The sequence below is a fragment of the Echeneis naucrates genome, chromosome 5 (assembly GCF_900963305.1).
Source record: "Echeneis naucrates chromosome 5, fEcheNa1.1, whole genome shotgun sequence".
Classification (NCBI taxonomy): domain Eukaryota; kingdom Metazoa; phylum Chordata; class Actinopteri; order Carangiformes; family Echeneidae; genus Echeneis; species Echeneis naucrates.
This window is the reverse complement of record NC_042515.1, coordinates 20158972-20175746: the sequence shown is the minus strand read 5'-3', so window position 1 is coordinate 20175746 and position 16775 is coordinate 20158972. Positions and strand designations below refer to the sequence as shown.

The window sequence follows — 16775 nt, the reverse complement described above, 5'->3', positions numbered from 1 at the left end:
TTTTCATGGGTGCCTTTTACTCACCCTTCTCTGGATTGCATTGCTTATGTCCCTTGCAGCCTCTTAAGTCCATGAGCTGTTGATGCATTGAATTCAGGGCATTGCGGTCCAGGGTGCTGACAGCATTTATCAGCTACAGGAATAATAAAGACATAACATCAGCAGGGAGGAAAATCTGTGGGCTCCCTGTTTGGTGGAATGCATGATCAGTCATGTTGTGCGATTCTTTTCTGGTTATTTTTGTAGCTGTCATTGTATGTGTGTCTGTACAAACAACATACCTGGTATGGGTCAGTGTTGAGGTCAAAATACTCCAGGAAACCGGTAGCAAATTCACAAAACAGGAAATTGTGTGTGTCATTGATGGTCCTGAGGCACCAGTAGGTGTTGTTGTTGGCACTGGTACATGCACAGAAAGGACCCACTGTGGGAAGGCGTAGGGTGGGAGAGGGTGAGGAAGGGAGTGGTAAAAGCAGAAAACAACAGATATTACACCAGTGTCCCGAAAACATTTACTTCATCATGTCTGTTCTGGGAAATATAAAAAAGTTCCAACACAAAGCTCTATAACACAATGATTTTCTACAACGAGATGTCATTCAATACTTGTCCAGAAGGGGGCAGTCTGCCAGTGATGGTTATCATGGGTGAAGCAGGTAAGGCCAGGCATGCTGCAGGTGTCATTATTCTGGAGTCTTTTGAGGAATTTACGAAGTTTCTTTCTTCGCTTCTGCTCCTTCTGCAGCCACTGAGTCTTCTGCTTGGATGGTATTCTGTTGTGAACATAAAAGACTGAATATAGTGAGTCTGCAAGAAGAATCAATTGCAATCATTTACACAACATCAATATTTGACCTTTGATCTTTGAGTGAGAGCATGCGTCCTGCGTTTAGCTCCAAAGCCTCTTTATTCATCAGGAGGTAGCTGAAAAAGAAAAGACAACAGTCACATTTATGATTTTATCACTATGGTGCTGCTGACAGTGCAGTCTTGATGAACTCTCACCTGGGAGTGTTGCACTGACATTCTTCAGGTCGCACCTTTTTCAGGTGACCTTTGACCTCGCGTAAGTTCTTGATTTTTGTCTGCAGTGTTTCAATCTAAATGCAACAGGAGGACATACACAGCCACACAAACCTCAGTAAAGACCACACACTATTAACCAAGCAGTGAAATGGTGAATGAGGAAGAGATGTGTTGGCACCTCGTGCTCAATGTGTAGTTTGTGGTCTTTCCATGCTTGAAGGGACTTGTAGAGTCCTCCATCACACTTTACTGTTTCATTCATAAGAATGGAACACCTGCAGGAAACACAAATAGAAAGTAATCTTTATCCTTTTTAAACCTAAAACTGATGCGTAAACATCAGCGCAGAGAGACGTATGCGCACACACCTGTAAGTGACCTTGAGTGCAGCAGGTGGTGTGAGCCTTTTGCTGGTGGTGGGTTTGGCAGTAAACCCCATACCGCTGAACTCTTCATTGTCTTCCTCATTCCATGCTCCCCTACTCCTGTCTCTGGCCCAGCTGCTGTTCCTCGATCCCAGGGTCCGATAGCCCTCCTCAAGGTCCACGGCATACAGGTCTCCATCCAGCTCAAATGATACAGAACGAGCCCAGCGCTTTCTAGAGACAGTCTTACTGGATTTCATCTCTGAATAAGATGAGACAGAGGAATCTGAATAAGACGGAAAAAGAGGGATGTGTTTTGAATATTGTACATCAGGATCTAATTTGATGTGGGCAAGTGAGGACCAGCATTGGCTAAATAAATAAATAAATAAAATACCAAGGATATTAATCAAAATTTCATGCAACTGGTTTCATATTCCATGAATTATTTGCAAGGTTTGAGATTTCTTTTTGTCTACCACTTGATGGCAGCACAGACATGCACTTCTCTTCTCATAAATACTTGAAAAGCTGGCTATTTTAGCTTGAGATCAATGTTCCTGTTTGGCAAAGCTTTGTAGGCTACTCCAAGGACATTTCAAAGTAAAGAGCCAATATCTTCCTCAACAAAAATCACATCTATTAATAGCTTCCAGAACAATAGTGTGACAAGAAGCACCCACTCTTCTTGGTGAAGAGCCTCTTTCTCTTCAAGACTGATGTTTTGAAACCTGCTTCACCACAGTTACAGCCATCTGGGTTGGGTGTGAGAGACAGCTGGGAGGCACCACTGGCCATCAGAGCCTGCATACGTGGGGCATAGAGACTAGCCATGCCCTTGCATTTATACAGTCTCAGCTTGCCAGTCGGGTCCTCCACACACTGCCATTTCTGAAACAAAGCAGAGGGAAATACGATGGTGATAGGTTACAGCAAAGCATCTGCTTTGGTACACAAAAACCTCTTAAATTAGAAATGTCCTGGATTGGGTTATCTTCACATTACTGTGCAGTCTATATGTTCATATTTCTTTGCAAATCAGACAGTTCTGTGTACACATGAACACATACGCAAACACGTCATACTCAGTGCACTTCATTTTGAAGGATTAAAAAAAAAAGACTTTGATGTAAATGGACCCCGAGAGCACAATGACCTGATATTACATTCTGTAAATTGTTGACCAGATTGCAAATTATCACCCTGTATGAGCTACATTTTCATGTTGTTCTCCTCAAACTTTAATAAACTACCCCCTTTTAGCCTCTGCAGATCAAATACCTGTCCTGGCTGCTGGCAGGAGGTCTGGTACTCTGCTTTCTGGCAAAGGTCCTTCACTCGCTGATATTTTGGCAGGAAATTCTCCTCCTGGGCCATTTCCTTTCCATCGGCTCTCTTGTGTGGAGGCTTTCTGAAAGAATTGGATGGAATACACAATGGTTTTTTTTTTCCAGCTAACCAAAGACAAGCAGTCAGATGTCACCAGGAGTCAATGCCTGGAATGAGGAGTTGCCCCACTAAAGGTCAATCAATAAAACATACCCTCTTTCTACAAGGAAAGAATCTCTCCATGTTTTAGCCTTCCTGCTCAACTGGAACCTGGAAATGAAGAAAAAAAACGTTAAAAAAAAAAAAAAAAAATCCTGTCAAAACAGAAGAGTTTTGTTTATATTTCGACAGTGGATACGTCCAAGAAAATACCCAGAGAAGAGATTTTGTGAAACCTAACAAAGCTCAGGTGTATTACTTCTTGACATCCCCTCATACGCAACATTATGAATGTCATTCTTTGATTATCAGATGATGAGTATGTTCACCTATTGACTGGTCTGTCTGTGTCCAGCAGTTTGAGGATAGACTTGCCATCCATTTCTGCAGGAATATCAACACCAGCCATATCCAGCAGAGTCGGCGCCAGGTCAATGTTCAACACTATATGAGAATTACTGCAGGGAAGCAAGAATGAAGTCATATTTTGTAAGTGGAACTTACTATAAAGGTCATATTGGCTCCACATTATGTGACAGATACACACACAAGCACACAAACATACACTTAAATTGAATAAATAACAGAAAATATATGGTCTGGATTACTCACATGGCACCATGTTCCACATTTGGTCCGCGTACATAGAAGGGAACACGGATATCAAACTCATAAGGCATTGACTTGCCCTTGACCAGACCAAACTGGCCAATATGGTAGCCGTGGTCTGAGGTATAAATGAGGTAGGTGTTGTCCAGTTCCCCTGTCTCCACCAACATGTTGTACACCTACGGAGGATATAATTCATTTCAACGCTCACAGGGTGTAAAAAGTTGTACTTCAAATTTGGCAGCTCAATTCCACTGTGCCAGTTTCAAGGAAAAAGGGATTGGACAATTTACCAACTGTGTCAGTGAATACATTACACAACCCAAGTCAGAACAAGAACAGATCTCAGGAGTCGTCACTGTCGGATGAAATGTGTGTTTGAGTGTGTGTGATTTGTGATTTGGTGTTTAACCACACGTCTAGCTGCCTGCATGTCCGCCTACCTTCTCCACACTGTCATCCACAGACAGCAGGGTTTGCATCCTCCTGCGCTGCAGCATGTTAGTGAACTGCATGTGGACGGGCTTCATAGGTCCGGTGTAGCGGAGGATCCAGTGCTTGTCTGGGTTAGGGGCATAGTTGTAGCTGGGGGTTCTGAAAGGTGTAGGAAACACAAAAACTAAGCCAGAGAAAACTCTTAATGCGGTGCAGTTACTACTTCTTTTTTGTCTTGTTGCACATTCGAAAAAGCCTCTAGGCACATGATTATTCTCGTCAGCTTATTTCACTGTACGTTTGTGCATTTGTTTTTATTTTCCCCCCATCTCGATATGTGTAGTTTCCATATTCTATTTCTGTAAATTGGATTATAGAAAATGCACCAACGTGTGCACAGTCACATTGTGCATTCTCAGCAATCATATCTGCCTGCTTTTATCCTTGTCTTCCCAAAGTAGCCAGAAAACTGTATACAATGCTAAACTGGATGTTACCACCATTTTGCACCATGTAAAATGCAATGCACTGCAATCAATAGGCCTGTGGACAGAGAGCGCAGTTTGATCAATATTTAACTTGGAGCCATACGGAACTTTAATTATTTGAGAATAAACACTGCTAAATGGCTGATGGGATCCTAAAAGAAAATATATTTAATGTTTAAAGTGGATCGATTAGACTTTTTAGAAATGCTAATGTCTCACACAGCCTGCTCCACAGTGGGAGCTCTAATGTAGTGTGAGGATGTGTCTGCAAGGTGCCAAGGTGAGAAGAAGGTTTATCACCAGAGGAGTGCCAGACTTTTACTACCTCTTTCTCTTCATGTGGTTGATAACAGCAGAGGGAGATGGAGAGAGAAAAGTAGCCGGTGCAAACACGTTCAGAATACATCACCCGAGGGAGAGCGAATTTATGGGGAAGGGGCAATTAAAAGTTTCTACAAAGACACTCAGGCTGAATTTTCTGAATATTCTATGTATAAAGCCTGTGTGGCACAGGTTAATGATGCTGAAGGGATTAGATGAAGTGGGAGGAGGGTGTGTGGGGTTTTGGATGGAGGGGGCAGAAACTGCTTTCTCATTACTGGCCTTGGATTTGTCTCTTGAGGCCAATAGCAGGTCTGCCATTATCCAGCAGCACTCTACAGCCAGTCAGGAGCATGGACAGGGACAGTGACAAAGACAAAGACTCCAATGTTGTGTGTGCGTGTGTGTGCGCCCCTACATAATCTCCTATACATCAAACATACATCACCCGAGCATCTCTTTGATCATGACTGACAAAATTGTACAAATTAGCAGAGCTCATTATGGTGGTACTAATTTGAACAACACACGAGCCAAATAAACTGGAGTGAAACACCAAGTGTGGAGAGGTAGAGGGCGGAGAGGGCTCAGCTGCCAACAGCATACTGCAGGCACAGGAAGATAAGATCAAGCTGAGATTATGGAATTTGTGTCATTCTCGGTCAAATGAAAGGAAGCGCGAATGTGAGGATGACTCATATGCAAGCAAATATCTGTGGATGTAAAAATGTAAAAATGTACCCTTTTGCTTGTCTGCTGAGTTTTATATAAACCAAATTGGTTTACAGCAAATGGGCAAAAGCAATTCTACTTAAATTGTTTCCCCTTCTTTGAGCAATTGAAGATACTATCTCAGGGTCACAGCTACGTTATTAAATAAATCTCATGTTTATGTTAGCACTTTGAGGCCCACTCATTCTCTTACATGTGTTGTGATGCATTAGGGAAGGCAGAGCTGTACTGGGGGGCAGAGTCCTCTGGACCATGCGGAGCAACGTGGCTCAGGACCATCACGACTGGGCGGTGTGGGTACATCCTCTTGGACGTACGGAAATAGTTGATGCTGTCATTGGTAATGATGTCTGTCAGGTAGTCCTGTGGTGCAAGCAGACATTGTCCATCAGGCACCCAGTGAGTGACAGAAGAGAGGAGGAGAATAAAAGAACAGACGTCATGGTCTTCTGGCTCAGTGCCCATTATGACTTGTATGCATGTGAGTCAAATAATATTCCCAGACGCAACTGAATAAATAATGAGCCACAATAGATTTAATCACACTGTTTATGCCTTTACATGCAAATTTTTATCTTAATCCCCTAATATTCCACATTGTGAAATATTAAGTCATTAAGATTCTTTCCATGAGATCGCGATGCCTTATGCTTCACATTTTGCTAATTTACCTGAAATTATTTAGTTTAGAAGAGTTTATAAATAATAAACATGATGTCATTAAAATCCCAAACTATTTAGTAATCTAAATTTTAACAGTCACCATCGTTACTGTTAAACATAAAGCTCCAAAGTAATTTAAATATTGTTTGGCTTTTACTTTCGTACGGGGATTCATTCAAAGGACAGTTATTGCTCACAGAGAGATATATGCATTCATACCTTTGCATAGCTGCTGCTGTGTTTCTCTCGCACACCATTCCTGCAGAGGGTGTAGTTGTAGAAGCGCGAGTTCTTCACCAGTGCTACCCATTCCTTCCAGCCAGGGGGCACATATGAGCCATTGTACTCATTCAGATATTTTCCAAAAAAGGCTGAGTGAGAACCAGGCGAGCATTATGTTAATGATGACCTTGAGCCTTAGTGAATCTGTGAAACTATCAACTTAAACTACGTATGTATAGCTACTTGGGTCTTGCGGTGTTCACCTGTCCTGTAGCCAGAGTTGTTGAGGTGCACAGCGAAGGTGTGCGGCTCGTGGTGCAACTGCCACGAGGGTGACGAGCAGTTCTCATTGTTAGTGTAGGTGTGGTGGTTGTGCACGTACTTCCCTGTCAGGATTGAGGAGCGCGATGGGCAGCACATGGGTGTGGTGGAGAAAGCGTTTGAGAAATGCGTGCCACCCTTCTCCATGATGTGCCGGGTTTTGTTCATGGCCTGCATTGAGCCTGGAAGAGAATGGTGACAGAGAGAGAGAGAGAGCAAGCAAGAGAGAGGGGTGGGGCATGAGGAGTCGCACGAAGGGATAAGATGGTGAGATTCAAAGGGCATGGATTTTAATGAAAGGGATACGGAGGGAAATAAAGCAGTTGGAGGGGGAAGAAAAGAGCGAGAGGTCGAGTAAAAAAGTGAGGGCTAAGAGTGAAAAATATAAACATCGAGCATGAGGGGGGTGCATAGATGAGGGGATAAATCTTTTTGGTAAAGTGTAACCCATTTGGATTCATGTGTACTAAAAGCTTTTCAGGCTGTTGGTGATTGTTTGGGGAAACAGATGCTTGACCATAAATTCCTGCTTTTCAATGGGAGTCTTCTCACTAGCGATCACAAGAGGACAAAGGGTGTCACTGAGGCCATTATGCAGCCACTCCAGTCCAATATGCCGCTAAAGGACTTAAGCGGGTAGGGAGATGGCCAGCATTTGGCACCCGCACAATGGAAGCCATAGGCCGCCCTCATTTCATGCCAGCAATGGAGGAGTTGGCAAGATGAGCACATGACTTTGAGTGGACCAGTTGTTATGGTGCCAAGAGGCAGCATTAGCCTGACTTTCCCTTGCTGATGCTGTTGGATACACATGGAGAGAATATCCATACCCCTGGGACATAGACACAAGACAAACACAGAGCGCACAAACACACACACACACACACACACACACACACAAGCACAGGAAAGGATAAATGGAGGGCAATGTCTCACCCAGTTCTATGTCCTGATCATCAGTGAGGATCAGGATGATATTGGGTCGGACGTTTCGGATGTGGCGGTCCCTCTGAAGACGAGACCTGAGGCGATATCCAGACAAGTAGCCAGAGCCCTGGACCACATGGAATGCTCCCACCAGGAGGAGCAGAAGAAGAGGACGGGGGGCTGAGAGCAGGCGCTCTGCCATCACGTTGCCCTGAGGTCAGCTCTTCGTTTCACTCACAACAGTTTGCAGCTCCTTCACTCAACCTGAGAGAAAAGACAGAAAGAGAGAATGATGAAAACGCACACACACACACACACACACACACACATATTGAGCACAGTAAAAATAGCAGATGCAAGCCTTGTGCAGCCATTACAGGGTGCTCTTCCATACAAATGCACCCGTTTGGGCTGATCTCAGCTCATTAATCAATCATTAATGATGCATTAGAGTGGTGTCATTGGCTGGGTGTAATGATCTCTGGTGATGAGCACATGGCTGCCAGGCTGGGGCTAATGGGCCTGGGCCCAAGGCCAGCTCAGGCCTCACCTCCCCCTGAGAGGGTCAGGGTGGATGTAAGGGATGAGGTGAGGTTGCAGGGGGGTAGAGGAGAAGGAGAAAGACAGAAGAGGAGAGGCTTGGAAGAAGAAAACACAGGGTCAGTGAGCAGAGTGACAATGTTAAGACAGAAAAAGACTCATTACTTTTGGATGACATCTGAAGGCAAGTCAAAACACAGTGTTGAACTAAAAAAATACAGTGAATATAAAAACAGGAGAAATAATTGTGACAATATCACAAACATTAGAGAAAACCACAGTGCAGTTAGATGTGCAGAATGAAAAGTGAAGTGTGTGCTAACTACAGCCTTTTCTCAATTAATCTCTACATGCAGTTCACAAAATTACTGTACAATCCTATTAGCTCTGTCGTAACTCTTCCTCATTATACTACATCCCCTCTGAGTTTACCATGGTAACTGTTTGCTCCCTTGCAAACAATTAACTACCTGAATTTTTGGTCTAAACATAAGCAGAGCTCTGGCAATAAAGAGACGAGCAACACATATAAAGCTACTTATTATTTAGCTGCTGCTCAACCATACTCACTTTATAGTAAACATCAGTACATAAAATAGGAACTTGTCCTATAAATGAGCGGAGGATCTAATTTTAAGCCAAAGACAATTAAACATTATATAGGCCATATGTATTAATGGGCTTTTAAATCAAAGCAAGCCTAATTAACTATTGACTATTCTATTGCATTCATTGAACAGATAGATTTTGTTTGTATTATTAAAGAGAAACTGGTTGTGCTTCTTTTATCAGAGCAGACACACACTCCATTGGCCATAATCACGAACGTGATTTACAAACAGCAATGAATGTCCTCCCATCACTGAGATGCTCTGCTGCCCCACAAAGGTGGGGGTTTGAGTATGTATGCGTGTTTGTGAGTCCACAAGGACTGTGTGGCCAGAGCAATCTTTGTTTGAAGATGAAGACAATAACAACAACACGAGTGTGAGCTCTCTCTGCTGGGACTAGAGTTGTTGCTAAACAACAACCTGAGTGGAAAATGACGTGGGGTAAGAAAAAGCGAGTGAACACAAATACAACAGTGGCTGGAAGCGGATGAACACAGCTGATGGACAGGGTAAGAGATAAAAGTCGAAAATGCGTTAAAGATTTAGTACAGAGTCACAGCAGATGAAGCGAGTGTGAGCTGACTGTTGGAGAGCTTCCTTCTGTCGCAAAACTCCCTGCTATCTCTCTGGTCTGCACACTGCTGTCCAGATTGTGCTCACTAAGGTCCTCTAAATCGCACAAACACCCACACATGTCCTCCAGCATCGTCCATGGACCTCCTTTGCACAAAAGACATAAACCTACACAGAGCAAACATGTGGCATGTGAATACATGCATACAGACAAAATGTACAACCGCAGCTGTGTTTGCTCAGTTCCAATACTCCCAGGACATGTGCTTCTCCCCTGGAGAAACACTTGAGCTCTGACCCAGGGCACTACGCTAATGAAACTGTGCTTGCTCTTTTTCCACATCAAAACAATACACTGGTTGAAAAATATGGTGAAAGAAAGGCCCACATTTAACCAGCATTGCCAGGATTCAACAGTCACCTAAATAGATTCCAGGACATATACAGTTGAATGGAGAACAGGTCCTCTGACAAGTCCTCCAGTTTGTGCTATGGAAAGTCCAGGTTTTGCGCTTGATAGTTTACATGTGTTCAGAAAGCTGATGTGAGCAAAACCGATTAAGAAACAGAATATCGAATAGTGTCCTGATTCAGAAGAAAACATCCAGCTCGATTTTACACGCTGAACTATCAATAGCCAAGTATGCAAATGCTGTGTTATTGACATGCTATGGTGGGGGATACTTCCTGACACTACTCCCATGAGGCCTTCCTCCTTCCCCCAGATACTGAAGACTAATTGGATTTTCAGGCTTTTATCAGCTCCAACTGACACATACAGTCCTTTCTTTCTAGTTTGTGCCCATCCTCTCTCTTTTATCTACCCGTATTGTTTATCTCACTGGGTGGCAGATGCTATATGAAACCGAAATGAAAAAAGGAAACCATAATGTCCAAACAGACGGAAGCCATTGTACCTTGAAGATGTGTGGATGAACAGATATGGACAACCGTTTAGAAAAAAGCAGTACTAAACCAAACTCTTCACAATTTCCAATAACATGACCAGTGCCATAGTTTGTACTGACACATGATGCAAGGCAAGTCATGTTGTTTCTGTAAAGTGGGATGATTTAGAGCTTGTTTTCCTGACAAAGCGCTGCCCACATCAGCTTTTTGCACCGACTGATTTGCAAAATGACAATGCTGATTCAGCCGGATAAGACAGAATGAAAGAGGAATTTTTGCACTTTAGACAAAAGCACAAGACAACATGAGTAAATATAACTCTCAGCAAAACTCATTAAAGGCTGGGAGCTTGGAGAAGAAGGGCTGGGGAGGGAAAGCTGGTTGAATATGAGATCATAGGGAATAAGCATCTAAAAGCATGTTTCAGGACTAAGGATCATCTAAGGTTATACTAATGCCAAGTGATGCCTGGAAGTCAGAACAGAAGGGGAAAATTTTGCTTCTCAGTCACTGGCTTGTAAAGAGGCTCTAAGAGACAGCAACAGAGCATCACCGAATAAAAGCTTAATGCTGTCCATCTTTTATTGATAGGACTGAATTATAAATATCATGGCAACAGCGTTAGCCATGTCACAGCATGGGCAAGATGGTAAGACGGTAGCAAGAGTGGAAGGATGAAAACACTCACTAGATATATTACACGGCCCAACAACACGCATCTGTACTTTAAGTATCATGGTTCAAGTGAGGCAGTGGGAAGGCTGAGAGGCAGCGAGGAGGCTGCTTGATAAATCTTCCAAAGATTTTGCAGAGGCATTAATATACTTTTTCCCTATAAATAAAACACCTTGGGCTTTGAGACAGGCATAAAGTCTGATTCATCCAATCTGCATTCCCCTGAGATGGCACAGAAGACAGAGAGAAAATGAGAAAACCCAAGGAAAAAAGCAGACATTTATTACAAATTGGAGGAGGACGAGTCATGGCATACACTTGCAATTTAATCAGTGGTATATCATAATGCATATGAAATATGGAGGCGAGAGCCCACAAGCTTGCAGCCAAACTCCTGGATTCTCTATCACAAATGCACTGAGACAGAGAGCGATGGGGAGAAAAAGACAGAGAAATACAAGAAAGGCAAAGAACCTCTAGGCATACAGTCTGGAGAGAACAAAGCTTGAGCACATCCATTGCAGATGGATTTTTCCCAAACATGAAAACTAGATTCAAAGACCGAGGCTACCATATAAAACAGAGCAAAATAAAAGAGAATGGAATAGTAGAGAACCTCTAAGTCTTCTCTGCATTGTTCTCAACACCCCCCCCCCCTTGAACTAGTGCTGGAAAACATAAAGCAAATGGCCAGGAAAGTTTAAATAGACACATCCAGTTCTGAGTGTTGCCTGCTGCAACACTATCAAGCCAATCCCTTTGGTCATAATTGAGCCTGGCAGGGCTTTGCTAATGTGTGACTTTGTTCCCATTGGCCTGCCTCACTCTGGGCAGAATGTGCAAAATCCCCAAGGACCCTTGAATTTACCAACAAAAGTTGTCATTCAGATGCAAATTCAGCAACGGCATGCATTTATGTGAGAGTAACTTTCTCTCAGAGAAGTTTATGTGTGTGTGTGTGTGTGTGTGTGTGTGTGAGTACGTGTCAGCAGAAGGAGGAGTTTGCACTTCTCTAGACAGTATGGAATGCCTTTTTCATGATAATAAGTGCTGTGGTTTGGTGCCATCCTTCTTCTACCATTCTCAAATTATAAATCTCTGTGCCTCCAGCAGAATATGGAAAAGGCACAGGGGCTAAATCATTATTTTCAAATCAGGCTTGTCTATCAATTTTCATACCCAAATGTAAGAATATGTTTCTTGACATATTATTCTACCCCAATAAAACGCTTGTTTAAGCTTTGGGAGATACTGCTTTAACAACCAAAGCCACTGTAAGCAGTTGTTAAGTGTCTCAAAGAAAGCCCTGGTCTCTGGTGTCTTTTGTGTGCTTATCAATTATCACAAAACACACTTCTTTACTTTTCTTTGTGGTGGAAGGATGTTCCTGCTTTGGTACTGACAATAAACATGGCTAAATTAAAGTTGTTTCACTCAGCCTTCAGTGCTGTCGTTTCTCTGGGGAACAGTCTCTTCACAAATCATGTTTTAATGATCCTGGTAGTACAGCTGCGTCCTGCTCTGGTGACTTCGAAACAAATGGTTCACCAGTTATTTCCGTTGGCTGGACGACTGTTAAAACAATGCCTTTCACAGGTGAGCATGGTCCTCCAGCACCTGACTGAACCTTTGCAACAACTCTCCAAACATGCTTAGGTTTTAAAATAGCACCTTCACACTCTTTTGACAAAAATGCCTCTACTTCCTAATAACTAACTTTAATAGTTGAGAATGACAGGAGATAAGGATGAGGCTGATCCCATTCACCGAGAAGATTTAATTTAGATTTCCCTCAGGTTCCGATAAGCCTGGCACTCTGCAGACATTCGAAGATGACAGTGAGAACCTGCACAGTCATTTTGTTTGAATACCTAGTCACAAAAGAGCACCGGTTACACTTTAAAAGTGGGAAAATTAGATTTCAGCTGCGATGAGGAAACTCAAGTGTGACATATTTCTTTTTGCAGTTAGTGTTAAGCTCCTTGCCTTCACGTTTGAGTGTGTCTCTTTTCTTGTTTATACATTATTCCTCCCTAACCTTTAATACTGCGTGGAATGTGCTGCCTTGACAGTGAAATATGAATGAGTACAATTTAAGTACTTAACACATCATTAATCCTGCAGTGAGTCTGGTGCCTTGAGAAAAAGGGTGATGGTGTGATGTCTTCTGACTGGAAGCAAGACACACACACATATAAACCCATGCATACAAGTACAATACGTCTGTTTGTTAAACTTCCTGAGCAGACATTTTTTTTTATATTTTGATCCCCAGTAGAAATCCAATCTAAACAATCCAGTGGCTTGTTTGTTTTTTCCACCCGGCCGTATTTTTCAATTCAACCCCTTTGAGATGAACTGAAGCAGTGACAGTGAACCAGGTGGTATCCCCCAGCATCCCCATCTGACCTCACTCATGTGCTCGTGACTGATTAGACACTGAACACACACACTGAAATTTGAATAGAAAATCATGTCAACTACCTTCCTCGAATGGTGAAACTTGTTTTAGGAGTTTGTTATATGACATTCAAAAATCATGTCCTCGTGTTTTCACATAAGTATGTTTCCACATACTTTTGACATAGTATTTTCCCCTTTCTAGTGGTGGTTTATAGCGCAAATAATATCTGTGAAGCAGTATGCAAGTGAAAATACCATGGTACTAGAGTAATAAACTAATAAACCGATTAATTAGAAATTGAAGTACACAGCAAGAAAGTGTCCTCAGAAGTCATTGACTGATTGTCACGCTACACTTCGGAAGACTTCCTCACACAGTTAGAGTTTTGTATACATCAGGACACATGGAAAATAAATCATCTCCATTTCTCCGACATCCATTATCTTTTAAATGATTTCAACACGAGAGAGAGATGGGATGCTGGGCAAATCGTTTGGTGATAAAAATAAGTGGTTGAGTGGGAGAGAAAGAAAGAGAGGTAGGAAAAGCGAGCGACTGTATGATGGTGTCATTTCAGACAAAAGGCCCAGTCATGATGTGTTCTCACTGGAGAACAAAGAGCTCTGACAGACTCCTGAGGTCTTCTCTGTTGACTATAAAGGTGCACCATACACTCAAGCGCGCGCCCGCACACACACACGCAAACAAGGCAGAGTGACAGACAGACACACACAAACACACCCACACTCTGCCTATCAGACTTCAAAATTCTCCCTCAAACAAGAGGGCATAAAAACGAGGGAACAACAGTTTGACTAATTATCTCTGAATCTAGAGGAAATGAACAACTTCTTATTGTTATACTCTTCTCAAATGGTTTGGCCCCAGCAGCACTACAGGGACAACAACCACTGTTGTTTTCTCTCCTCCTCCAGGTCTAACAAACTATCTCAGTCAAGATATTCCTCATGATGAGCTTGGATTGCAGCCATGTCACAAACAGTAACATCAGAACCTGCTGATGCTGTGAGTGATTCCAGTCCTCATCTCCGAAGATGTCAGATTGCACGTTTATCCACACATGTCCACCTCGCTCTCTGTTTCCAGCAGCAACTAGGTGGCATGTAGGGCTAGCGTGGTGGTCTGCAGGTTTTTAGGGGGGCTTCAGTCAGGGTCCACAACAGGGTCGCGGCATTTACCCCTCCTCCACTGCACCCGTGCGCTATGCTCCGTGAGAGCCCACAGAGAACACGGAGGTGTTAGAGAAAACACAAACAGAGCCCCGATTGTCCCTGACTTGGGTTCAACCCCCCCACACCACCCCACCTCCAGGGGTTTAAGACTGAAAGAATGAGCAACTGTCAATGGTGTTTTGTAAATACCTAGCCGTTTTCACTTCAGATGGGTTTATTCAGGCGTCAGAGGGAAATGCTCCTGCTTTGCAGTCTGTGAGTGTCCTTGCCTTTCCTGCCCTATTGAGATTTGTATGGGAAAGCCATTTGTGGTGCATCAGAAAGAGCGGCACAATCGCCAACTCCTTTGAGACAGGGGTTGACAGCTGAAACAAGTGAGCAAGCTGGTGGACAGGGCAGCCTGCTGAGTGATGGCTGTTTCTTATTGGCACTTATTGACCAGAGGCAAAGCCCCCCTACAGTGTGTCACATCTCAGCTAAATGGATTACAGACAAATCAGCTGGGGCCCATTGTTCCACAGACCTAACTACCTCACTGAGACCTCTGTTCAGCCAACTGACTTCTGTGTGACACAGCATAACTAAAGTACCAATGAGAATTCAAACATCGCTGAAATTATTATCTGTTAAAAACTTCATAACAGTAAAAAGCTTGATGAGGGGACAATTACTGGGATTCACAGAGTGATTTTTATCTGCTCAGGATAACATAATTACTTATCCCAACAACAATGTCTGCCTCTGATTTATAAACTCCACACATGTTGGAAAATTAGATCACCGGGATCACAGGACTCGTAGGTTTTAAGCTGTCATTTGTTGGGTTTTAATTACATGCTAGTCCTCTACCATCATCAAATTAGCACCCACAGAGGGGACTGCTCCTAATGGCACTGACATAATGATGATTACAGACAATAACTGTGTCAACTTTCAGTAAACAACCGCTGCCTGCCAGCAGAATAAATCCCAGACAGCCCAGATAAATCAATATGCTGGCTGAAAGTTACAGTTGAGCTGCTACAGAAGTGATTGCTTCTAAAGACTCGCAATTCTTTCCCTTGCCTGATAAACAATAGCTCTTGACGATTCAAAGAGGCACTACAGCGCAGAGGGATATTCTGCTGTAGGGCAGTGGTGGCCATCTTATCTGGTGTTAAGCACACCCTTGGGGGTTGTAGAGGTGTTGGAGAGGTTTACTTCTTAGCGCCTCCCATTTTCTGTCCTAACCGCCCCCCCATCATCGCTAGCTGGCTTTCTCCTGGCTCTTTTGTCAGTGGATTACTGGGGGTTTAGAGACTCACACACCGATTCTTTCCTCCCCTATCGGCACCACACAGGGGGTTAAGAATAGAGCACAGAGGGGAGACCTCCACACAATGATCTGAATTACAGAGGCTTTCTATGTATGGTCACTTATATTCCCCCCATTTGCTCTACTCAGAAATCACCACAGAGCACTATTCAGACCGAGTGGTTTTCCCAGCAGGAATCTTAGGCTATATGCCAAAACCCAGAGAAAAACCTTTGAATTTAACATCACCTACGGACTTCAGTGAGTGCTTTTTGTTTCTGTTGTTAATCGAAACTCCTTGTCCCTTGTTCAGTTGAAATACCAACATGGGTGATGGCCCTTGTAATCATCCTTGGTAAATGACCAACACAGAAAATACCAACAACAAACAAGCCTCGGGTGAAACCGCAGTGGTGTGTAACTGCACACAATCTAGACACACAGCTTGCATCATCGTTCCATATTGTGAGAGAGCACAAGCTGTCTCCTCCTCTACAGGTCGGTATCCATCTCTCTCTGCCAGCTGCCCAGACAGCCCATCTGTCTGTCCTGACCTGTGTTTGAGACCATGGGGTGAGCCTAAGTGGCCCATGAAGGGGGTCTCTGGCATATTGCCCGCACGGTAATGACAGTTAAGCTGCCAGCAGCTTGCCTGACAGCTCTTGAGGTCTCTCTGCGGTGCTTCAGTATTGATATTGTATCGGGTTGCAAAATGCTTGGCAGTCTTTTAATGAGAACTCAGATTGATCAGGCAGTGGCGGGTACTTATTGGATGTCCCAGCAGGTCTGACCTCCCACTGCTTTGTATCTGAAGAAGGACACTAACATTCTCATGCACACACACATGAACGTGAACATTCATGTATTATAATGAGGCAAAGTTCACGTTCCAGTCCAGTAGGGCCACAAATGACTCCACTAGTAAGACTTATTTGAAATGAAAAGATTCCCAAACATATTTATTTCAGTTGCAACCCCA

The 16775-nt window shown here is 43.3% G+C and overlaps 1 protein-coding gene across 5 annotated transcripts in view; it reads right to left on the bottom strand.

The window, feature by feature from the left end:
* Positions 1 to 16775, bottom strand: part of sulf2a (sulfatase 2a) — a 31321-nt gene that overhangs the window by 2339 nt on the left and 12207 nt on the right. For 3 of the 5 annotated variants that reach the window (XM_029501973.1, XM_029501976.1, XM_029501974.1), the window contains 17 exons: positions 7607 to 7861; positions 6613 to 6852; positions 6347 to 6498; positions 5658 to 5827; positions 3932 to 4082; positions 3492 to 3667; positions 3209 to 3337; positions 2934 to 2990; positions 2673 to 2802; positions 2075 to 2282; positions 1395 to 1677; positions 1205 to 1301; positions 1006 to 1100; positions 856 to 924; positions 607 to 773; positions 282 to 424; positions 25 to 133 (listed from right to left, as the gene is read on the bottom strand). In XM_029501973.1, the coding sequence (XP_029357833.1) occupies positions 25 to 133; positions 282 to 424; positions 607 to 773; positions 856 to 924; positions 1006 to 1100; positions 1205 to 1301; positions 1395 to 1677; positions 2075 to 2282; positions 2673 to 2802; positions 2934 to 2990; positions 3209 to 3337; positions 3492 to 3667; positions 3932 to 4082; positions 5658 to 5827; positions 6347 to 6498; positions 6613 to 6852; positions 7607 to 7799 (2569 nt within the window). In that variant the 5' untranslated portion in view covers positions 7800 to 7861. The remainder of the gene's footprint in view (positions 1 to 24; positions 134 to 281; positions 425 to 606; positions 774 to 855; positions 925 to 1005; positions 1101 to 1204; positions 1302 to 1394; positions 1678 to 2074; positions 2283 to 2672; positions 2803 to 2933; positions 2991 to 3208; positions 3338 to 3491; positions 3668 to 3931; positions 4083 to 5657; positions 5828 to 6346; positions 6499 to 6612; positions 6853 to 7606; positions 7862 to 16775) is intronic. The other 2 variants (XM_029501975.1, XM_029501977.1) reach the window with 1 other exon arrangement.